General features: G+C 37.3%; 1 protein-coding gene across 1 annotated transcript in view; it reads right to left on the bottom strand.

Moving 5' to 3' along the window:
- The window catches only part of OTOG (otogelin), a 95,232-nt gene that overhangs the window by 49,073 nt on the left and 20,876 nt on the right, over positions 1–25,283 (bottom strand). Inside the window, exons 14-22 of the mRNA XM_017726562.1 lie at positions 22,536–22,668; positions 21,418–21,595; positions 19,459–19,583; positions 18,337–18,549; positions 16,591–16,756; positions 16,006–16,080; positions 13,013–13,056; positions 11,713–11,866; positions 2,643–2,750 (exon numbers count right to left, since the gene is read on the bottom strand). Coding sequence (XP_017582051.1) covers positions 2,643–2,750; positions 11,713–11,866; positions 13,013–13,056; positions 16,006–16,080; positions 16,591–16,756; positions 18,337–18,549; positions 19,459–19,583; positions 21,418–21,595; positions 22,536–22,668 — 1,196 coding nt within the window. The remainder of the gene's footprint in view (positions 1–2,642; positions 2,751–11,712; positions 11,867–13,012; positions 13,057–16,005; positions 16,081–16,590; positions 16,757–18,336; positions 18,550–19,458; positions 19,584–21,417; positions 21,596–22,535; positions 22,669–25,283) is intronic.

The raw sequence follows: 25,283 nt of genomic DNA, 5'->3' as shown, positions 1-25,283 counted from the left end.
AACAGAAGAAATTTTATTTGGACTGGAAGACTAAGCACTGCTTCTCATGTTCTCCTGAGACATTAGGTTTTAGTTTCACTCTTGGCCTATTCAAATCCTTCTCCATATGCTGATCTCGTAAGGGCCTGTGCAGAAACATTTCTTAACATGTAAAGACTAGGGAGCTCCTTTGCATAGTTTCTTTTTTTCAGGATTCTTAACACATTTATAGTCAGAAGGAAAGGATTAAGAAGTACACAAATGTCTTCAAAACACCAGGCTTGTTTCACACTAAGTGAACATTTAGTTATCTAGAGAGCCCTGTTGGAAAAGCAGAACTACCAGCATATTCTAAACTTCAAATAGCTTTTTTAAAAAGAAGTCTTTGTTAAAGAATACAGGAGGCCCAATTCAGCAGCCCACAGTGACCAGCAGTTGCTCAATGGTCTCAGCATGATGACAGCAGACCAGCACATCTACCTGCACAACCCATCTTACCTTGCACGGCACCCCACCAAAACGTTGCTCTGATACCCTCAGCGTTAGAACCTTTTGTGTTTCATGTTGTCACTACACGCTTAATATTTCGGGCACTTGCACAGAAAACCAAACTTGGGGGAACCTAGAACTACAGGTCAGTCAGACCCCAGAGCTTGGGCTGACAGGTCCTGTCAGTTCACAGGTAGTTTTGTGGACTTAAGAAATTATTTTGTTTGTCACGTTACTGTTCAGTAGAAAAATCAAATGAATATTTATTTTGTCATCGGTCACTACACGCTTAATATTTCGGGCACTTGCACAGAAAACCAAACTTGGGGGAACCTAGAACTACAGGTCAGTCAGACCCCAGAGCTTGGGCTGACAGGTCCTGTCAGTTCACAGGTAGTTTTGTGGACTTAAGAAATTATTTTGTTTGTCACGTTACTGTTCAGTAGAAAAATCAAATGAATATTTATTTTGTTAGCACTACATCAGATATGAGTAAGATGATATTTATCATCAGTGTACAGTAATTCCATGCACTAACCCTGCTATACAGTAACTTCTATGAGTGCCTAAATGGGTTTGTTTGCACAGAAGCACTCTCATGCTTTGCACATTTCCCTTAACATACCAGATACACAGTCCTGCATGAACACACAGCAGACTCAGAGATTCTATATGCTTTGTATCAAGCAGAGCTTGTTGCAGACTCCCTTCTATTAGCAGACAACTGATCGCTAAAAAGCCATTATCACTTAAATCTGTCTTTGCTTCTGGACATGGAAGACTACAAAAGGCATGACAACCTTAAGGATTTGTACATTAATTATTGAGCCTGGCCTCAGGAAAAAAAAAAGTGAGAGAAGGCTAAATATCCAGTGGTTTTCTGCCTGCACTGCTGCTGCCTTTGGTGAAGTCTCATACAGATTGAATGGGATATATTAATTCTCTCTGAATGCAAGCAATCCCACACCAGGTCCACATGGAGAGGCCTTTGGAAACAAGGGGGTGAATAACCCGGGTCGCTTTACCTGCCTGCCCAGTGGAGATGGCTTGTAAGTCGCTTCACCAGTCGACCAAAGGGCTACAAATCTCTTCTAGAGCAGCTACTGAGGCAACCAGACAAGGCAGAGCCTGGTGCTGACTGGACGAGCCTTCCCTGGGCTAGGCTACCCTGAGCTGTGCAGGCCAGGAGCAGCAGCCCACCAGGGGACACCAGTTAAATGCTCCTGGTAAGCTACAAGAAGGGCACAAGAGGAGGGAACTGCTCTGCTGAGAATCTGGAGGCTACACCACTGCCACAGCATCTTGGTTCTTGGCAGTAGAGCTGATTTTTCTGAGGCTCTGGTAAGACAAGTAGCACTGCTTGGTGCCAGCTCACAACATCCAGAGGTTAGAGAGGAAAACAGGCAGGGACCAGCAAGAAACAAGCCTGTTTCAGGATCAGGTAGGTGGGGTATATTTTCACACTCCTGTGAAGCTTATTAAAATGGCAGTAAATCACATCCCACTGAGAGTGCTCAAGGAAACCTGGCAGGGTACATGCAGCACTTACAACACTGGATACTAAAAGCAGTAGGTTTCTGAGTATGTTTAAATGATCCTATCAACCCTTGCCTATTGCAATTCTCCCTCTGAAAGCTGATTGATTCATCAGTTATCCACATATGCAATATCAGCAATCAATTTGTCTGTTTCTTTGCTCAGTACATGATGTTGCTCAGTACTCCCCTTAATTTAACATAATAGTGGGTGCATACTTATGGACACAGAGTTATGTTCTGGTCTCTAGACTGCTCAGATTCAATGCTAAGTATGAAAATGAGTAAGTAAAAAGCTTTAAAAAATGTCACTCAGGTGTAATACTTAAGGGATTTTACTTTGGGAATACTAGCCATGACCTTGAAAATAAAAGAAAAAAAATCATGCTCTAAATCAAGATTTTTAAAAACTAAGAAGATCCTGAACAGCTATTATTTTGTTATGTAAAGCTCTTTAAATCAACAACAAAATCGAAACCAATTTTAATAGCTCTTTGAAGAAATGTAAACATGAAGTCAAAGTAGATGATTTACCATGATCTGCTGTGAAATTCATGATCAAAACACGTGAAGGAAAAACAAGCAACCTAAAAACACACAACAAAAATGAAATAATCACTTAAATAGCTCTCCACTTACCATGTATGACAGGAAGAAACTACTTTGTCACCTGGAAAATACTCCTTTCCTTTCCATGAGCATGGACATTCATCTGCATCCAAGCACATATCCCCATGTTTCACAAGACTGTCAAAGAAGAACAGAAAATACACAATCAGCAGCAGTATAGCTGGTATCCTGGTATACAAAAATATTTTCCTAAACTTAAAATTACTACCACCTTTGAAACCCAAATAATATTTAAAGTCTTCTGAAACCAAAAAGGCACAATTTTATAGTAATTGGGTCGGAGCAATTTGGTGTCTTCCTTTCACAGGTACCTGAATATTTTATCCTTACTAAGTGCCAGCACTTCAGGCACTAAGCCTTTAATCACCAACCATGTGAAGATTGACTCGTTAATATACAAATTTTAAGGTCAGTGAAACTAAGAATTTCAAGAAATCCTCTAAATTTCACCAGATTTCTTATAACTCAGCCAATTGCAATTAACTGAAGCCAAGAGATAACCCATGAGATGTGGGAGCCATCACAGCCCTTTGTTCTTGTTGTATGTACTCCTACTATCCAAAACTAGTGGCATATTTAGTCTAAGGACTTTTAAGTGAGGATTTCCTCCTGACCTCTTCTTTTCTTTCCCTTCCCTGATTTAGAGATTTGCTGAAGTTATGCCACTTGCTCTGTGAATAACTTAATCAATATCAGAAGTGCTATCCTGGCTGCATGAAATTATTATATTAATTAATTATATTTATTTCTGCATGACAGGCACCTTCACACAAGCAATTACAAATATACTCAATTTTATTGGCAGAAGTATCCTCACAGTCTTCAGGGAAGATTTTCATGATAACAGAGCTAACCATATGCATAGCTATTCATAGTTCAAGACTAATGCTATGAATTTGTGCTCACACACAACTCCTAGAGAATCAGATAAAAATAGAAAACTGTTTTAAAAAAAATAAAGTGAAAAAGATTACTTTAATAGAGACAGAACAGAGGAATTCTTGCCCAGCAAGACTAAATAGAGTAACTAGTCCTAACTTTAAAGGAAAGCATTTGTGGTTTTTTGATAATATTCAGAAAATCTGAAATTAGACAAAGAGAGATAGATAGAGATCTCAAGCCGATTCTACAAATAAATATCAGGAGATATACCAGAAGTATTGAGTTATTTTATTAAATTAGATATCATTTTACTGAGCCCGGGAAAGTTGCATTTCCTCCAAAAAGTGATTCATTTTTTTTACAAATATTGTAATGCTATTGGACAGGCAAAGTGTTACCAATATGGGACCTGAGGATCCAATAACAGATAGAACAGCTGTGATGACAAACCAATCTCTCAAATGAAAGTTGTAAAACATGAACTCTTGACAAGCTGCAGCAGTGTCTTTCACTCCAACAGCTGCAGCTCCAAGTTGTTTTGATCCTATCCAGGATCCCATTCTGTACAACACAAGAATCCAGAGCAACTAGCATGCCAGTTCCATAGTAAAAGGATTCCTTACAGGCACCATGTAGTCTATGATTATCCTTGTTTCTAACGTTTGAAATGCATTTGTATTGAAAAATAAACAGCCTCCTAAAATGGTACTGTCAAGAAGATAGTATTTTTTCTTTTTCAAGATAAATTTGTTTGGAATCCCAGCACATCTCTGTAGTAATACAATTTTAAACCTGTTAGGAACACAGGAAAATCTGTATATTGTTCCTGATGTTTAGCACTGTAATTTGGGCAAGATACAGCGCCGTGGGCAAGACATGATGGCTGTGAGGCACAGCCATGACAAACAGGGTGACAATACTGTTTTGTTTCCCCTGCTATCCAAAAGGAAACATTTCATCATTGAATTTATCACAGCACATTTTATTTACTCGTATTAATGAGCTGGTAATTGGTATTCGACAAATTATATTGTACAAATTTGTAATTTGCATTTGACTTAGACTCTTCTTCAGTGTGTTATTTATCAGACAAATTCACAGCTCTCTAAGGCTTATGAATGGGAACATGCAGAACATCATAAACCCTCCTTCCCCACTAAACTGAAAAACTGTAATTTTCCTCCAGGGTAGGTGAAGTGTTCTTTGTAATCCATACTTATTTCAAGCATTGTGTCACTTGGAGACAATCAGCTGTGAGAAATTCCCACTGGTTTAAAGCTGCTCAGAACTGAACGGGGCACATTCAGACACACAGATCACACTGACAAGGTAACACTAAATGCAGTTTTTTCCTCACATTATTACGCTGGATTAAAAAAAAAAAGTGATAACAGCTTTCTCTCTTGCAAAGCCAAGCAAATGGATAGATTTCAATGATCTAAGAATTTGCCACAAATACCCTACAGAGAGGCCTTGCACAGCTCCTCTTTGAAGTATCAGACATTTTTCTTGATGCTTATACTTACTGTCCAGCTCACAATGAACTGCAAAGACAAGGACAACTATCCTGCTTCACCCTGCTGATTTTTTTTGCTGAACATGCACTTTCATTATTATCTCATTATTAGCTAAAGCTTTCTGCATTCACACACACAGAAATATGTAAACAGTCTTGGTAAAGGCACTGTTAGAAGTAATATGTCACCTGTCAATCACCAAACACTTCCTTGCTTCTGCAAAACTCACAAACCTGGACCAAAACATTAGGAAAAAAAAAAAAAAAATCTTTCCCCTCTTCAGCAGAGGAGTTTTCAACAAGTTGTATATTGGACAGGCTCCTTCCCCTCTCTTCTGCAACAGTCTGACATCAACTGATTTATGCAGCCACGTAATATTTTTGCCACAACTACAAATTTGCTCTCTGAGGGTTTCACAGATCTTCCTACAAAGGTCTGTAATAGAGTTTAGGGGAAGAGAGCATTTCTAATCCCAGAATTCCACTGCCACCCATGACTTTCTAACCAGAAAACAAGACAGATTTTGAGAAAAAAATCCCATGTTGGCAACATTACTGTAGCACCTAATGCCTTCACTACAGTTCACTCACTGTCTAGACACTGTTTTCTCTCTTGTTTGGGGAGCTCCTTGCAACCTCTTCTTCCTTTTTCCCCTGGTTTATTATACCAAAATATTAAGTAATTTTGCAATATGCTTGGAAGGTTTTCATTATTCTCACTTTACATTTCCATCCTTCTGTGTTAACAAATGATTTCAATGCTTTAACTGAGTTTTTTTGCAGCTTCACCCTGGATTGGAAACCCCCCTTCCACCAGCACCAGAATTTCAGAAAGTAACTCTGAACATAATAGAAGCCTCCTTTTGAACTAAGTGACAGAGTTCCATATGTCTCTTCTTAAAGACAAGTCAGAAAGCAGAAGGTAATATGAACATGTGCTCAAGAATCTCAATGAAGCTGGTGAAGTTTTACTGTCAATTAATACAAGTACAGAAAAAAAAATTAGAGATTTATTTGCAGCTGGTATAAACTACAAAATAAGAGACCAAAAGGGTTTGTAAGTATTGCAAGAAGAAATAAGGAACTCTAAAATATATCAAGGAAAGTTGCAAGTTGGCAAAGCAGAAGATGATGGAAAAGAACTGGGTTGTCTTGCAATGGCACTGCAATAGATGTTTTCTTTGGAAATGAGCTCCTGCACCTTTAGCACACTGTGTCTATAGCCATCAGAAATAGAAACCAGCATAAAATCCAGTGTGGATAAATATTAGTTCCTGAAACATTCCAAATACATGAATGTTGATGTAGTCTTTGTAAGAGGATTGTATTTTCCTGAGGAAATAGTCAAGGGCATAGCCATGATGTTATGTATCCCCATAGGGGTTAATCCTTATTTGCCTGGAAAACATTTAAGTCTTCTTGACAGACCTCTGCAAAACTCTGCCTAAATCAGAAGCAAAAGACTAAAAATACTTAGCCTGATAGCAGCAGCAGGGCCATCCAGAAACGAGAGGTTTGGACAGAACACAGCTTTTATTTTCATGCTAATAATAATAGTAAATTCTGAGCTTAAACTGAGGAGCAGTAGGTCTTCTGAAAAATGACATTAAATTCACACCAAAAGCACAAGACTTTGATTTAATCTAAGGAGACTTATTTTAAGCTGTAACATGGTCAGTGTAATTGCACCCATAAAGATTGATTTTCTAAAAATATTTGAAACTCATCTGTATTCTTCCCCCATTAATAGGTTTGTTTGTCCATAGGCACATTTATAAGATGACAACATACATTGTTTTCTTTCTGAAAATTAGAAAGGGATGAATTTTCTTTTTCTTTTAATAAAACCTTCCAAAAATGTGTTTAAGCCCCTTATGTGTAATTTGATACATACCACAGAAATACAGTGATAATTTAGAAATTTTTGTAAGGAAAATCTGGCATTATATTCCTTAGTTATGAAACTTCATTACAATTACTGGATACTACAGCTTTGAATTTACTATCTCTTCCTTGATCTATTTTATGACAGCAGTAAGTGATGAAAGAAAAGCAACAGAAAAATTCTTATTATATAAAATTTCCTCAAATTTAGTAGAGTCCAGTTTCAGCCCAAAAGACATTCTTCTGTCATAAATAACAACAGTTATCTCCAGGGTGTGGGGGTGGGAGAAAGAAGGTCGGGTTTTGTTTTTCCTAAATGAAAAAAAAAAAAAAATTATCAGACATTTGGCTTAAAACAGTGGCTCACATAGCTATAAACAACTAAACATATAGTGCAAGGAAAAAAGAAAACTTCAATACAATTGCCTTGTGCTCCTGAGGTTCAAACGGACTCAGGTCGTTTATAAAAATAAATACATATGCTTGGGAAAATGGAGCACACTGTGTTCTTAGTTATTTTAGAATGGTGTTGCTTTCTTTTTAAGGTCAGTGTGTTGACACTCTATAAAATATTGAGTTGGGTATTGGATGTTGCTGAGCTGTGAGAAATTAAGTGACCTGGACACAGAGATAACCACTACTAGCAGCCAGCTGAGAAATAACTTTTTATTCCCTTGCAGTACTAACATTGAGTGCAAATTTTAAAAAGTCACTGAAACAAGGAGAAAATTACAGCCAGTTTTATAAGCATGACTAGGAAGAGAAGTCTGGTCATGATTTAAAGTCCAAAAAAAGTAATTATTTGATTAACTAAAGTTTCCAAATACTGCAAAGTTAGCAGAGACTCCCAGATTCAGGTTAATTGTATAGTGGTTGGTTTAATTAACAGAGCTTTATAGAGGGAACAAAACCATAAAAGGCAAAAAATTAGGAAGATCTAATAGGCAGATGTAACAAAAGCAATAGAAAACATTACTATTTGCATCTGGGACAATATGTATTTCAAGCTATTGACATAACTCTCAGAATTTGTATTTATTATTCATATTTAGGGACTGGAAGGCCTTGGTTTTTCAGCAAAATTGAATTAATATAAAATAGACATGGAAATTGCTAAATATTTCAGTTAATGGAAATATGAATGGATAACATGATCTAAAATAAATATCGACATAAACAATTTGACTGATTCAGTCCAAATAAAAGTACCTGTCTTCAAAAAATCTGACAGCTTAGAGTCTAGAGTCTAAGCTCTAGACTTTAAGTCTAAGCTCAGCTTAGAGTCATAGAACTATTTAGGTGGGAATAGACCTCTAAGATAATTAACTCCAACCATTATAATACTCCCACAAAACTATATATATTGCAAATACAGTATAAATTTTGCACTGTACACTCTATACAGCATAGATCAGTTAAATCCAACTCATGCTGCAGTCAAAGGGTAGCATCCTGTCAGTGGGGGAAGCGAGAAAACACAATTCCTTCAGGAAAGTGACTGCTTTTCTTGACAGCAACACCAAGAGCAGGCTGTAAGCAACAATGAACAGAAGCTGTTTCAGAGATCATTACTGGTCTGACTGGAGACCATGGAAAACCAATGGAACAGGGACAGGCACAAACCAGCATATGTCCATTTGGAGCAAACATGTCACACAGCATGCAGAAATGTAGGAAGATACTACTGGCTTTTCCCCTCCTTTTCCTTTACTCTGTCTTTTCTCCTTGTTTCTTCTGCACTCTGATTAAAGATTCTGTCTCCCTGTCAAATCATGCACATTTGGTACAGTTAAGGAGGGAAAAATCATTCGATTCATAGAAAGACAGAAGCAGCAAATGTAATTCAAATAATGTACTTGAAAAATTATGCACTGAGAGAGTATTAGTTTTTTGAAATGCAACATAGAAATATAGAAAGTTTCCATTTAAATGGTGACAGATGAAAACCAGTAAGAAAAAACATAAATAAAGTCTTTAAAATTACTTAATATGTCAGGCAAAGTAGTGTGAACCAACATTAAGAAAGCAAGCTTGAGGAGAATTAATATTTTATTTCAACAGCTTCTAAAATAGATGGAAAGTATGTCATTAATTTTTGTGCCTTAAGAACTGTAACCTATAGAATGATCTCCTGCAAATTTAGGTATTTACTTAAGCATGTTTACTTGCATTTGATTTACTCACTGCAGAGTAAAAAGAATGAAGCACAGCTGTGCTATAAGCACAAAAAAGAAGGAATGCTAGAAGTAGTGAATTATTTGAAAGAATATTTCAGACTCCAGACATCAGAAAAACAGACTGCAAAACAAAAATACTGCCCCCTTGAAATCTTAAGGGCACCTTCTGTGAAAACAGGTTCTTTCCTTCCCTTTTTGTTAAGTACCTTTTGGGGTATCACTGAGGAATAATCACACCACTAAACAGATCAGAAAGGTCCTTCCTCCTGAAAAAACACAGCTTCCTATACAGGTTTCTGAGTTGTGACATATTTGCTTTACCTCACTCACTTTTTAAATTAGTTTACCTAAATCAATTAATCAAACACATTAAATTGATTTCATTACTACTTAAATCAGCTTAGCTTGCATGTAATGAATCAAGATAAACTGATGCAAGATCTCAAAGAGGAACAAAAGCATGAATAAAGGAATGAAACTTATAATTTCAGGTAAAGGACTAATGCTAAGATCAAAGAAATTCCATGGCAGTTTTACCCTTTTAAAGTGGACAACGTCAGCTCAGTTTTCCATTTCACCAGTAAGAACTGATAGCTGCGAAAGGGGATTTTGAAGTTGCACAAATCCACAGTGCATTTGAATCCTGCACTGCTTGAACTGACATGAACACAGGAGGAGGTATTGTGTAAAGCTAATGGTATTTCACCCATTTTTCTCTTCCAAAAATTTAATTAAAATTTTTTCATAACTGTACTGTACTGATTCTGACTCTACTGTGTTCAATCTGCAGCATGAATCATTGTAGTGTGAATTCAGTGACTGACTTAAAACATTAGGGCTCTTCACATCCAGCTTCTATCCAAAAAGCAACTCTTAGCAAAATTCCTTCATCATTAAGATTCAGTATCTAAATAAAAAAACCTGCATAGTTAATACATAGCATAAGTCTCTCGCTTTTCCAAAAGGAGACCAAAAAACCACAAACCTTTAGGATCTTCTTAATTTTTCCTAAAGCAACCTCAAATAAAAACATAACTATATAAGCAATATAGCACCCCTAGAGGTGAATATTTAAAATATCAGTGTTGACAAGTTTGCAAGTGACTTTAATTTCTACTTCATCAGTACAGACTGACATTCCTAGTTCAAACTCTAGGCTTTAACACTGTTTCCTAATTCTACCTGAAGCAGCACTGAGGGTAAAATTCTGGAACACAAAAAAGCCTTTCCCGTCACACCTCCTCAAAAAAAAAAACAAAAAAAAAAAAAAAACAAAAAAAACCAAAACAAATAAACAACCCCAAACAAAAAACCCAAATCAAACAAACAAAACCCCAAGAAACCAAAACCATATAATTTTGTGTTAGTATCTCTACAGGCAATGTACAGCCATAGGAGAACAGAATTCAGTTTGCCAAAGTTACAGTGAAGACAAAACTTCTTTATTTTGTATTTTTATCTCCAGGAAATCATAACACTTTGCCCCTTATAACCATAAAACCATATTATCAGAGCTTTGGGATCACCAACACTTGACACTGAGTCTTCCAATGCTAGAAAAAAATGTAGTTGCTTAAATTGCAGACCTAAATTTCACCAGGAAGCAGGAGAGATCACAAGCTCAGACGTTATGCACAGCAAAACAGCAGAGAATAAAATGTTTATATGATCTGAGTTGCCAGCCATACAGTGCTGCTGAAGGTAGCTTTGACATATGTCAGCCTGGTGCAAGAGGGTGAATTTTTGCAATTCTGAAAATATCTACCTTAGCACTGCACTTTTTCACAACGGTACCACACTGTGAGTTCAACTAATTACAGGTTCCATTTCGTGTGAATCATTTGACATTTCATGCTTCTGAGTATTAAAAGTAAAATCCCCAAATCCTGAGTAGCAATATTTTATCATGAGATAGAAATAACTATACATCACTCAGTATGAGTGCACAGACTTCAACTGAGCTACTTCAACACAGTTCGAATGAGGCTCTGGCTTTTACCCTTTGTTTTAAGGAGGCTCTCAAGGTATAAACAATAATTTCAGAATTATAACACTAAAATCTCCAGGCTAAGTGCTTAAGAAACTAAATCCCATCAAGGCTGGCATAACTTAAACACATTATTGTTATTTCTATATCCAAAATTATCTCAACAATACAGTGCTTGATTCCACGACAGCTCATCTGTACATTATCAGCATAAATCCCCAGGACTTAAGAGATCCTTTTGAGGGAAAAAATACTGAAAATTATGCCTATGAATAAATAAACTTGTCTCCTTCAGCCAAATGTTAAAATAAGAGGCTAGATATTTGAAAAAAAATCTAGATAAACACAATTCTGCTGTAACACACAGATTGAATCAAATTATTTCATTGCCAATTCTACGTTCTCGTTATTTTGATCATATTATTATGAGGTATTTAACTCCACTTGTCTCTTGGTTTAGCATTCGTTATGATTTCAAGAGGCAGTACCATGGTATAAGCCTTCACAAGTTTGATGCTCACCCTTTGGTATCTCATATTCTCCAAGTAGAATTCTACTGAGTAGAAATCCTCAACAGAATTAATTACTCAGTCATGTTTGTGCACCAAAAGATGTAACTCTATCCATACTCACCCGGGTGGGCAGACACAACCTGACACACAAGGAAGGTGTGCTGAGAAAGTGAGGTTTAGCAGCTGATTCTCACAAGTCCTCTCTCTGCTGAGCTCAGGATCCACTTGTGGATTACTGCAGTTAATAAAAATCTGTCCAACCGGGCAGCTGTGTGCTGGGGGAGAAAATTGACAAATGCTTTAAGTCTTTGTACCTGAAATTTTGTATTCTGTAAATAATGTGTGCAATGAGGGTTTGTAACACAGAAATATAACATCCAGCAATGCTAGTAACATTTAGTGGCCTCTCCTGTACATAGTTAATTCCACAGAAACCTATATTTCTCATACAAAATACTGAAAAGAATATATTCCTTTAGTAAGGGACATGACTTTCTAAACTGTTACTCAGGAATTGGTTCTCCAAAACAGAAATGTACTACCAACAGAGAAACAAAAATCAAGAGAAAGTAAAAAAATGTCAAGAGAAGATCTGAGACCTATATTTCACTTGCCCTGCTGAAGCCACTGACTGTGAACAAAGCAACCCTATTGTACTGTTACTTTTGGGCTGCACTGAGCATACTGTGTACACAAAAAGTAGTGTCAGTGTTTTGAATTGGTTTTGGTCAGTTGCTGGGGTTTGCTGCTTACTTAATTTTTTGTTAAGGAGAGAGGTTCTGGAAAAATTGTGAAAAATCAGTCAAAGCACCACCTTCAAGTGCATGGGAAACAGATTTCTAGCCAAGGAGCTGGCAATTCCAAGATGGAAACCTCAAATAAATGTCTTTCTCACTGACATGAGAATCATAACACGAGCATGTACTGTAATACTTCATGCCATATGAAATCCACTGTAGTAGGAAAAGCAGTTGATTCATTGCCTTGCAAAATATGACAAAATAATTTTTTTCGTATTTCTATTAGTCAGGGTTTCTGGAGGGAAGAAAACGTATCTGTGAAAAATTACTGGCTGTGTTCAGTTTGTACACTCATATTATTTGGGGCAAAGCTAACCTTTGTCTGCCCTTCTGAAGGTCTGCTGTTTATCCTGCAGCTAAGCTTACCTACATTAGCAATCTAAAAAAATAGTATTTTAAAGTACTGGGGAAAAAAATTTGCTCTGATTTAACAGTATTTTGAACATTTAGGCTGCTACAAAGCAGGAGTGTTACTTTCAATCACACAAATATATAATTATGGATCTCCTGAAGTTAATTTGTACACATTACACTGTCTTCTAGTTCAGACAAGAGGTTCCACAGAGATTGGAGGAAATGTATTCATTGGACTTGAAGTATCTTTTCCCTCTCTTCACTCACCTATTATGTTGTTATCACAGTTCATTACTCCATCCCTGCAATGGCTGCAATGGAAATACACAAAGACGTAGTGAGAGCCAGGAAGATCTAAAACATTAATACATTCTATTTAGTAATGCAGGAAAAAAATCAATACAAAATAATTTTGCAAATGTTTGCACTGAACACTATAACTGTGGATAAAGTGCTCATTGCCTTAACACATGAAGAACATTAGTTAAAATTATGCATAAAGCAAAAGCTTGATTACAAATTAAAATGCAAGGGCTGACAAAAAAATATGTACAGGAATATACCCCTATACTGCTCCCCAACACACATTTCCCCTCCATGAAACAATTCAAAACTGCATAAAACCCAATCCTAACAAGACACTGTGTGCAGGGAAGCACTGAGAAACCTAACACTGTCTGCTCCTTTCTAATTAGAGCCAAAATAGTCCAGTACTTTTCTAAAATGGTAGCAGCTCCTATTGCAACTCATTGTCAGGAAAACTAGCTGTGCTGGCTTAGTTTCAGGTCCTGGTCTTCACTAGAGAAGCAGAGTCCATGAAATCCAGCACTGCTTTCCCATTCTTTTGCAAAGGCTAAGGCATCCCCAGGACTCCTACGGCTACTCAGCAGAGTCAGAATCAAATTCTGTATGTGCTACACCCTCTCTGTGAACACATTAGACCCCAAAGCCCTGCAGGAAAAGTGCTCAAGGAATGAACAGTATCACTCAGGCAAGAGGAAAAGGAGTACCAAAGGCAACTGAGAGGGAGGCAACTCAAATATGGATAAAATATCAATGAAATATTTTAAAGAACTGCTTGAAAGCAACAGAGCAGAAAAGCTATTCCTTAGAAAAACATGAGAAGAAATTCCAGTTTGAAAGTGGGAAGTTCCAAAGAAGAAGAAACTGAGAAGAAAAAGGACAGGGACAATATATTAAAGATCATAATTTTTTTCCAATAAAAACAAAGTGACAGATAAAACAACTTCAACACACAGTGGTTTTTTTTCCATTTCATCCACACATGTATTCCTACATGACCCCTAATGTATCACCTAGCACAAGGCAATTGTCAGGAGCTGACAGTCTGTACCTCTGCATTTGAAAGCCACTACTCCCAACAGATCTATATACAGCCTTATTAAAACACAAGTAAAAATCATGTCTAAATGGGAGACACAGATCTCTAATTCTGTCTTAAGTTCTAGTAGTTATAAACCAGTAGATTTTATTTTTATTAACACATTGACACGAAACATAAGCTGCCTGATCCCAAACGATTCCACTGAAATCAACAGAAAAATTATTTTTGTCCACAGTAATTTTTTGGATACTGCATTTGTGGATGATCACATTGTCTGCATTCAGCCATGTATCCATCACAGTGCTCAGCAAAATTAGCTAAACAAGACCTTTGAGGATGAAGATTAAAGATTACCAGGAGAAGCCCCTTCCCTTGACTGCCAGTGCTGTTTGGCACATGTTCTGTAAACAAAAATACCCTGGGAGGGCAGGCAACAGTGCACCCAGCCTTTGCACAGCCCCATATGCAGAATGGGCTGTCTGGCACCCTCCAGGGAATCTGCCCTAAGGTAAAAATAAGCCAACTTGATGAGTAAGATACCGACTTACAATAATCAGTATTTATGGACAGCTGACAATGATGCCTTTTCCTGGTCTTAAAATCAAGAGTCAAACACGGTTAGAAGAGCAAAAGGGATTTTACCTTGGTATTTATTTTAAGGATCCTTAGGTGCACACGTCCAGGTCGAGTGCACCGAAAATGCACATCACAATGCACCCCCCAATAGATCCGGTATAACATTACAGGTCTTACTAATTAGCAAATCTATCAAAGATTCCCCAATGAGAGGCTCGAGTGAGCCCCCCTCCCCAAGGAACCTTCCCCTGGATGGTTCTATCTAATAGAATGTGTTCTGGAGAGGACCTTGGGGTCTGGAGCACACTAACCCCCACCTATGAAGCTTCTAAAATGTTTAGTCTCCTAGCCTGACCAACAAGTCCAAGAATGTAGGCAAAAAGCACTAAGAATACAGAAATTGTAAAAAAGGGTAACAGGGGTGTAAAAGAAAAGGCAAAAAATCATCACAGCATCAACAAGAGTAAGAATGAGTTTGTGTGTGCTTACTAAGTGCCCCCATTGCAATAGATGCCTGACAACACCAATCTCTAATGTGGCTTTTACAACAAACTAAAGCACTACATTGATTTGTCACAGACATGATTCAGTCTGCTCTGCTTTTAATTAAGTGCTGTAACAACTGATACAAGCAGTGAGAGCTCAGATATTACTTTTGAAAGCTTGTTATTTACAGAACTTGTTGTCCACATTATTTAACCTTCTCCAGACAGAAATTACTGTTGAAAAGGATGCATCTGGCAGCATCCAGGATCATCTAACAAGCTTTCTTCTCTAATGTCATGACTGCGATGATGCAAATGGAAGAGCAAGAGGACAAAAACAAATGCCAAATATAAGGAACAGTAACAGAGATGCTTATTTACCATTGGCTGCAGCTGACAGTTTTTTGTGTTGTTCCTTAGTTGGCAAAAGCCACATTGCTCTTTTAAAATGATTCTATACTAGAGGAAGACAGATTCTTAATAATTCTTCATAAAAGGACTTAGAATCTGGTACAGGGAAGGAGAATAGCAATGAAGATCTAGGGACAGTCAGGAAATCTCTGAGCTTTTCTGAAGCTCTCCACATTGGTATGGATATAAGAAATTATTGTGCCTTTCTTTCTGCTTTGCACTTCAATATACTGCATTACAAGGCACAGCAGCCTAAAAAGCCTGAATTCTAAAGGACCTTTGTCAAACGTAGAAAACGGATGCAGGCTTATTCTGTATATTTCATTAAAAAATAACTAAAACAACAAAAAGGAAACCCAACAAAATAACCAGAATGATTTGATAGAGCTCTTAAAATCGTGACACAATTACGTGTTATGTGAAAACACAGTTTTGTATCTTACCATTTACCTAAAGATGTCACAACATTTTCTCCAGGGGGATAGTCAATTCCTTGAAAGTAACATGGGCATTCATTTCTGGAGTAGAGAAAAAACATGTAACTGATTAACCCAAACTGAAGAAATAAAACAAAATTCCCATTGACTTAATTGCTGTTCAAATTTCAGTTGGCTGCTTTTTTGGTTTAGGTGAGGTTTTTTTTGGTTAGCTGGTGGTTTTGTGGTTGTCCTGTTCTGTTTTGCTCTTTTTTAATGAAAGAAATTGACCTCAGTACTGCCATACAACTCAAGCACATTTCAAACCAAATCAGTAGGAAAGTGGAACCTTATGTTTTGCATCTCTTATATGCCAAAAACCAGACAGAAATGTAAGAACTAGCACTGATGATGTTGGATGAGTGTACACGCTATAGAAAAGCTATTTTTGATTAACACAGACATCAGTTCTGTATAAGTCTAAGAGACCCTGTCAAGTTTACAGATGCATATCATCTACAAGGGTAGATGTTTATTAGCTTCCCACTCTGACTTGCGAATGTGGTGGTCCAAAACAACAGGTGTGAGTATCGGAACTGCAATTTTACCCACCTCTGCACACATTGTTCAGTCTTGGTATCCAAATACATTCCAGAGGGACAGGCACAACCTTCAACACAGCCACTGCTGCATGTCTCTGGCACAGACAGTGCTTGGCAGGTTCTGCCACAGGTAGATACACAAGTACTGTACTCCTTTGTATCTTCACATGAAAGAGCTGTCCAAATGAAACAAATCTCTCAAATTGCAGTGCAAGAGACTCAAGTACCTCCCAAAAGTTTTCTGATAAACATCTCCATTCTTTCGTTCCCAATCACATTAAATTCCACTAAAATTGCTATCTTGGCACTAGGTTGTGTAAACTACACAGATGTAAATCCACAGTAATAACAAGCGCAATGAGTCTGTGCAGTTAATCCAGATTTACACTGTGGAAACTGAACAGCTGAAGCCTTTTTGCCTCTAACTCTGAAAATACTTGGCTCTTGTGTATGGGCTTTTGGAAGTGCACAGCACCTTAAAGAAAACATTAAAAGCATTAAATAAAATGTGTATACTTTGCAGATGTTGCACAATACCATCTTAAGTTTTCTTCTATCTCTCCCTATATATGTCTCTTATAAAGCTCTACTGAAAAAAGTCTGAAGCTCTTGAAATACTAACAGATTCACGTATTTTAAATGCTACAAGCATGACTTTTTAAATAAGAGAACTGTACTTACTTCCAGAAAAGTTAAATAAAATCAAATGGCTTGAATGACTCTTTCAATCAAAAGTGGACACAGCCATTCAGGCCATAACTAAAGCAAATGAGCCAGTCTTGTCAGATATATATACAGATATTCCAGCTTGAGATGCTGAAGCTGGACCAACTTAATCCTCTTCATCATGCACTACAACATGGATAATTACATGGTGTGATGACAACTGTTAAATTTTAAGTTCTTGAATGTTCATTAGAAATGATTTTCAGACTTGTTAATAGAGCCAGACCAGACTCTGACATCAGGGGTGTCAGTTTCAGGTTGTTTGATCGGGTTTCCAATTCCATTTTTTTTTTAAAAGGTGCGTGAGAGCCTAACATGTCCTATCAATATCTTTTGCATCATTAAAAATTAATATAAACTGAAGAACTTAATATTATCCCACTCCTTTGCTTGTGAGGCTTTATGGAGTAGATAACAGACGTGATCTATAAAGATACGTAAATTCTGAATTCTTCTCTTTGTTTAAAACTAAATAACAACAATACCAAGTTTCAACACTTGCTTCAGCACTTCGTGTATTCCGGTGTTGCTGACAGTAAGAGGATAAGCCAAGAGATTGTCAGACAGCAGAAGTTGACAGTAATCCAACTAAAACTGCTAAATACCATCATTCCTCTTCTTGTTAATTTAAAAAATTAGATAAACCTAGCACCTACAAGGAAAAGAAATCTATTCATGCAGTTCATGAATAATATCTATATGGTACGAGCTGTGCAATGCCATATAATAAGGACAGACATATTTTGAATTCTGTACACATTTGAAGTCCTCCAACTATTGAAAAAAAATCTTTATAATGTTTCATAGGTCAAAGAAGTAAAGAAAGTAAACTGTAAAGGAAGAATCCTCTAAGAACACTACTATTAACTCTGTCTTGATGAAAAAATAACCTTGTCCGGCACACAGAAGATCACACTAGAATTAATCCTTTTCTCTTTTAAAAGATTGTATTGATTTAATTTTATTTTCTGATTGTCTCCAAAGTGCTCAGGCAGTAATTATTTAAGTCTAGAAGTGAAAGTAAACTCACCACAATCTGGGACAGCTCCTCTGAAATCTATTACAACTCCAAACCTTCGGCAATGATGAGCGTAATGGGCCAGAGCAGAGCAAAAACAAGTCTGTCCACATTTGCAAGTGTCTCTTCTGCACTGCTCAAAATAGGGAACAGGACTCAAATAGGGGTAGCATGGAGCAAAAAGATCTTTCGTAAGGATGCTACAAGCTTCCGCTGCATAAGAGGCTACACAAATAACAGATTAAAAACTGTTTCAGTGAGGGAGTTCAAAAAGACTTGGAACAAAAAGTGTCTTCTATACAATGCAACCAATCATGGTTATATTCTATTTCCACATAAATCTTTTAATCTTTGATAACTACACAGGTATAAAGAAGAACTAAGGTTCACGTCCAAATCTGTTACCAAGAATGCAGCTTTTTAGTGCTGCACATCATGTAAATACTCAGAAGACAGGTGATGCTGTAGCAGGAGACACGACAATTCCCAAGCATTGCTGAAATTACAGCAACGTAATTAATATTCTACCTCTATGGCTTTACAAGTGCGTAGTGTCCAATACAAGAAGTGGTAGGAACTGTGAAAGGGATATAACTGATGATCTACAAAGTTCATAATTATTAAAGGATGACTTAATGACCTATCTGTGGTCCTCATGGCATCAGCCACCTGTGTATTACCCCACCTGGACCCTTTCAGCTAAATCTATAGGCTGGCAGTGCATAAGCATCTTTTTTCCACTCATCCTCTTCCACAGTAGACAACTATCAAGTATTTAGGCTTTTTTTAGTATTCTCAAAAACGAATACTGCAGTAGTTTTGAGTCTCCATCTTAACTAGCAGCATCACCAATACACAACATACTACCAAACTTTAATGCATGTTTAACTTAACACAGTGTAACTGCAAACCAGAAATAAAATTGATGTGTTTCAAGTGCCTCTGCAAGTATTACAAAATCCTCAAACAATACACACTGTGATTTCTTAGGGCATTGAACTCAGCTGCCTCTAGGTACTAATTTCTTTAATGGGTAGGACTGGTAATTGCTGTACCTGATCCAACTAGGAAAAAAGGCACAGATGTGCTAAGTAGAAATGCATTTGTCAATAAGAATATACCTTCACTGCCCACCTGCCTGCAGATGAACATCACACGGATCCACCTGTGAACTATCACGCACAAGAACGCACGCCGATGAAGTTTTCCACGTGTTTCCAAACAGCTCTGGAGTGCTTTCTGTTACTCCAACCGGAGATCTTTTACAAAACAAGTTAGCCAGAAAAAACATGGTGAATTTGCAGAATGGTCTCAGTTCTAACACCCTTTGATTCAAGCTCCTCTTTCACTGTTCCATATTCTCATGCACTTCCCCGTAAAACTGTAATCCTAAATTTCAGGACTCCTCTCTCTTTCCAGGTACAGACCCAGAAACAAAAGAAATGTCCCCTAGAGACTTCTTAAGGAAGAAAAGATCAAAATAGACCAAATTCCATTTTTATGGAATGACTCATTCAATCATAAGCATCACTGTCCTGATAGTTTGAACTCCCTTATTTGTACTTTTGGCTCCTTAGTGATATCCGATTCATTTTTAATCTCTCTTCTACCTGTACTTTCCTGTCTGTTGCTGACTTCCCAGGCTCTTTTCCTTTCAGGAAAGAGAAAAGAAAAGAAATCCAAGCATCCAGAAATACAACTGCAAAAGCAATTGATACCCATGAGGCCCAGGTAATAGAAGCTGAATGATAAAGACTTTGATCAAAATAACCAAGGCACAGTAACATCATACAGAGAGAACGATCAAAACTGTGCATTTAAACATGGAGTGCTACACTTGAGGAAAAAGATTGCATTAGGCACACAGTCAGGAGTATTGTCACTGGTAAAGCAGCTGGGATTGAAGGCGTTGCAAAAGACACCACTGCCTAGGGCAAGTCTCCCAAATCCGCTGTGGGTCAGGCTGGTTGCGTACCTGTCAAGATGATTAAACACCACAGTCTGTGTCATGTCTCAGCACAATTCAGAAGTCCCCAGGTTTAAGTGCTTTTTGCACAAATGCCAACTATTGAACAGCTGCTCACTTGCATGAGAGCAATCCAACGGCTGTCATCAAAAATACACTACAAAACTACTTGTCAAACAGAAATATTTTAACTGGTTTTACAGAAATATCGCTTCATCGAGATGCTGTCTATGTATTTCCTAGTCTCATTATAAATAATAGTCTGATAATACTTTTGAATCTGTAAAATAAAAAGTGTTCAAAATTCCACTGGTATATTTGTGTGTGGATATGTCTTTTTAAACTGGAAATATAATGGAAAGCTTTTCCATTTCTCAATTAGTTTTGAGTTAGAAAAATTGCAATGGTCTTGAGAGAATAAGTTCTCCTACTCTTCCTTATCATATCTTGGTAAAAGAACTATCCTGTTGTGTCCTAAATTTGTGTTCTTCTCCCAGCTCCATTAGGCTACTCTAATCCACTGGAAGCCAATTTGTTCTTTAGTGTCTGTGAGAAGTATGTTGCAAAGAAACTGGGCAAACAGCAGTTTTGACTATGGTGCTTGGGCAGCTCTGACCACCTCTCACTGCATCCCAAGGAAGAGAAGCTCAGGGAGCAGCCTGTTCCTGGTGCTGCTCTGCAGGAACTGAACAATGGAGGCTCTGTCAGAGACAGCAGATTAGGACTCGCAGGAGAAAACAGGAACTGGAAAGAGATAGACTCTTGTAGAGAGGCAGAAAGTTCCTGACGTAGGCCACTCTGTATTTTGGACAACATTTTTCTGGTAAAATAGCCCTTGTGCATCATGTACACTTCACCAGAGTTTTATATTAAAAATTTATATATATAAAATATTTTTAAATATATATTTATAATATATATTTCAAGCAAAATCTGGCTTGATATTCTGTAGATGAAGCTATAGATTTTGTTAGCAAACTAAACCCTACTATCTATCTCACTAATGAAAACCTTCAAAATAAATTATTCTTGGTATCTATCCTTTCAGCTTCAGTACACATTTGATCTACCACTCTAACTATGGATATTCATATACTGGCAGATAAAAATCTTGCAGCTCTGCATACAGAAAATCATCCTCTGTGTTTCCATTGAAGGTTCCACAGAGGCCCACAGTGTCATCCTTCCACCGTTCATCCACTTGAAGGTAAAGCCTCAGTCCTTCTCTGTCGTAGAGGATCTGTAATCCAATCTGTGTCTTTACTTGAAGAAATACAGAGGAGAGTTTCCGTATTTCAAATAACTCTGGTGAGCAAAAACAGAAACTGTTGAAAGGGAAAGGAAATCTGCTTGAAATTTACATTTTGTTTCTTGTCATTTCACTCGTTTTGGTTTACAGCACTTATGTAAGTTTACTTTTTCTCCTATTTTCCTCTAAACATTGATTTCTCATGAAAGATTATACTGATTCAAACTTTAAGAACGAAATAAGAAACTTGTGAGAGTCGCCACACTTTTTAAAATGCACTAAATGAAATCAATTTAAAGATATAAACATTGCAGACCATTTTTTGTAGACAAACTAATCCTATAACCAGGAACACGCTTCCTGTGTTAAAGCATTTTTTGTGAAATTCCCGAAGAGCCAAGGCCTTGCAGATATCAAATGTACTAATGATCTGCATATCAAGCTCTCATTAAAGATAACACTAAATCTAACAATCACATATTCCTATGTAGAATGCCAGACATCTTCAGGACAGAGATTTAAAAACTCAAAGCAAAAAGAAACAAAATTCATTTTTTGTCTGAAAATCTGTAGCTCGTCTCCAAGGGGCAATAGGACTCTTTCTGCTTAAATTTACATGAGTTGCTTACAAAAATGGGAGAAGAAATTATTCCATTCAAGAATAATAATTTTCAAGAGGAAAGAATGTCCCCTCAGGCAAAAACTAACAAACCTTGCAAATGTGAGGGATGGCATTTGGACTTGTTAAAATAAATACAACCTTAACAAAGGAGACAACTAGTCCAGTGCAGCCACTGCACACCTCCTACCATTAGTGTAAAAAGTACATCAAAAGTGAGTTTAAGAAACACAGTGTTTCTTAAGAAAACGATATTGATACTAAAATATGCCTTTTAACTTCAGTATGTTAGCAATATTGACAGTATCACAACATGCACAAATGCCATTAGAATATTGCTCTAGTGTTTTATCGGGTTTATATGCTTTATTCCTTACCATCTGCATAAGGCAGGTTAATTTTGAACTGGTCATAGATCAAAACATCTCCTGAATGAGTCAGAGTCACTTGCCTCTTGGGGTCCTGCTTAAGAATAAGGCTGATGGATTGGATACATGATCCATCCTGGTTCTGCAAGTGAGAGCAAAACAAACAAGCAAAGTTATACTTAGTGGGGAACTAAAATTTTAAGTTATATCCTGCTTCTCTAGCAGAGTGCACTTATAAAACATGCAGCTTTACAGCTAAGTCAGAAAGTTCATTATTTTGAATGATTTCCCATATGTGTCTAATAACACTAACCTGCTATGCAAATACAGCACAGAATTGGGATTTGGAAAGAAATTTAAACAATTTTTACATAGCTTAGTACCACGACACCCTCAACTCATGAGACACCTTGATTAAAGACCCACTGAGGCTGAGTTGATGCTCACTAACAACGCTGCATTATCTACAGAGCAGTGCATCAAACTCCAGATTTGTACTTCAACGTGTTCTGATACACCCAGCTTCTTTTAAAGCTTATTTTAAGATACAAAATTCTTTTAAAGGCAAACATTAATGAAAGACAAAAACATCTTTTAAATCGTTATTTAAAACGGCATCTAAGTTAATTATTTCTGAGGGGAGTTGTAGAGTAAACCATGTTCATAAGCTCCCTGGATGAATATTGATGGAAGAAAGGCAGCATCGTGACAGCGTAAAGTATCACCACATCCAACTGACCCAGCTTGCTTCTTGCTGCTACTGTTGCTTATTCTTATTTCCATTTCACTTCTTCAAGTCAAAATGTCATACAGAAAAAAGCACAAGTAGGAATACTGAATTGCAGTCTGGATGAAATATACTCAAAAAAAAATCCTAAACCAACCTTGTTCACTTTTTTTACACCCACACTCTCCAGTGAAACCGAATTGTCAGCAGTACCAAAAGCAGCTAATTAACTGAAATTCTACAGCAAATACACCTCTACTAAGTAACATGGAAACAAGTCAGGTAGATGATTAACAGTGGTCAATTACAATCAAAGTTTTTAGGACAGGACTTCTACTTTCCAGAGTGGTACTTTGGCTTCCAATGCCAATATGGAAAGAATGCTTGTTAAAGAATGCATATTAACTACAGCAGGTTAACAGATTTTTCTTAACAACATGAATTTGATCACTACTTAATTTCTTAAGAAAAATATTTTATCAAAGAGAATCAGGCACTGAGATAGATCGAGAGATGACTTGAACTTCACCATGTCAGCACTGACCTTGCTACACGCTGAAACACATCAAAATCCAAATCCACATTTTACTTTCTTATTGATCTAGAAGGAAATCAGGTTTGTGCCACTCCTGTTACACTCAAATCTCTTTAGCACAGCTTGAGACACTAGCTTATTTAGGCTGGCCTAGTGTGGCTGGATAAAGTCAAGAGACTGTCCATTCCCTGCCATCTGCAGACGAAAGGGGGAAGCACCCAGTTGCTGGTTCTTCTGCTCAGCCTCCTTCACTGCAAGACCTTGTAACCATTTAACAAGTATTCCAGAACAATGACAAAAATTGGGTCCACTCTTGTCACACTATTTGTTCATCTTACTCTCATCTCAATTATGCATCTTTGATGTTTCATAATGTCCTAACAAAAACCATCTCTCTTACCAACACCATTTTCAGCACAAATTCAAAACAGTCTTACACACCAGAATATATACAGACATCACATGGCCAAAGAACATTCTAGGTCTCCCTGCAGAAAATTCCAAATTGATTGCATCTGGAACTGTGCTGCAGCCAAGAAATAACCACCAGAGGTGTTGGAGGCCACATTATTCAGCCCCACTGCCTCCAGTGAAGCCATAACTAATGATGAAACAGTAAAATTCTAAGCATCTTCAGTGCTGAAAGAGGCACTGAAAAAGACAACCTTTGGACAGCTGCACAAATATCAAAATTATACAGTGAATAGGATCATTCACAGTGCAAAGAGATCGGAACGTTCAGCTTAAAGATTTACACTTTTATTCAACTCTGACTTTTACTGGGACTTCAAATGCTGCCCTGATTGTTGAAAACCATTCCTAGAGCTGCAAGTCGCGCTACCACGTGGCTCTGAGAGATGCTGAACTAGCACAGAGTAGATCATCTGTCAGCTCAAGTACCATGGACACAAGTGCACACCTCGGTGTGTAAAGATTAAAAACTACATGCAGAATTTCCCTGTCTCTAGACAATAATGCAACAGTGATCTTTCACCGGCAGAGGAAAAGATAAAATGAAACTTGAAAATAGGAGGGTATAAAAATAACTGGAGATATTTCATAAGCTCAGCCATCTCTCCTGGACTGAGAGTGAAGACAGACATCTGCCCTGTGAAGCCGTGTACTTGCAGCTTATCTTGCTGTCTTGCCTCTTTACTAAGAAATTAGGTTTCTGTGCATTTCATTCAGCAACAATGGATACAAATTGACAATACGGTTGGTCTTTTAAAAAGCTGAAAATAAAAGAATGTCTGGAGGCATGCAGAACAGAGGAGAACCAAGAAAACAACCCTCCACAGTATGTACATTACTACACAGTATCAACAAAAGCTTTATTATTCCTTGAGGCTTAAACTGAAGGAGAAATTCTGCCTGACAATTGTTCTCTGTTCCAATAGACTGTTTCTTTCTCAGCACTGGCCCTGTCAGCTTTTGGCAGGTGTTTTCACAGGAATGGCCATTTCTTTCATTAGACTCTTTAAAAAAAAAAAAAAAA

This window comes from Corvus brachyrhynchos, unplaced genomic scaffold (genome assembly GCF_000691975.1).
Source record: "Corvus brachyrhynchos isolate BGI_N302 unplaced genomic scaffold, ASM69197v1 scaffold62, whole genome shotgun sequence".
Taxonomy (NCBI): domain Eukaryota; kingdom Metazoa; phylum Chordata; class Aves; order Passeriformes; family Corvidae; genus Corvus; species Corvus brachyrhynchos.
The sequence above is the reverse complement of the archived record's forward strand: the minus strand, read 5'-3'. Positions and strand labels throughout refer to the sequence as shown.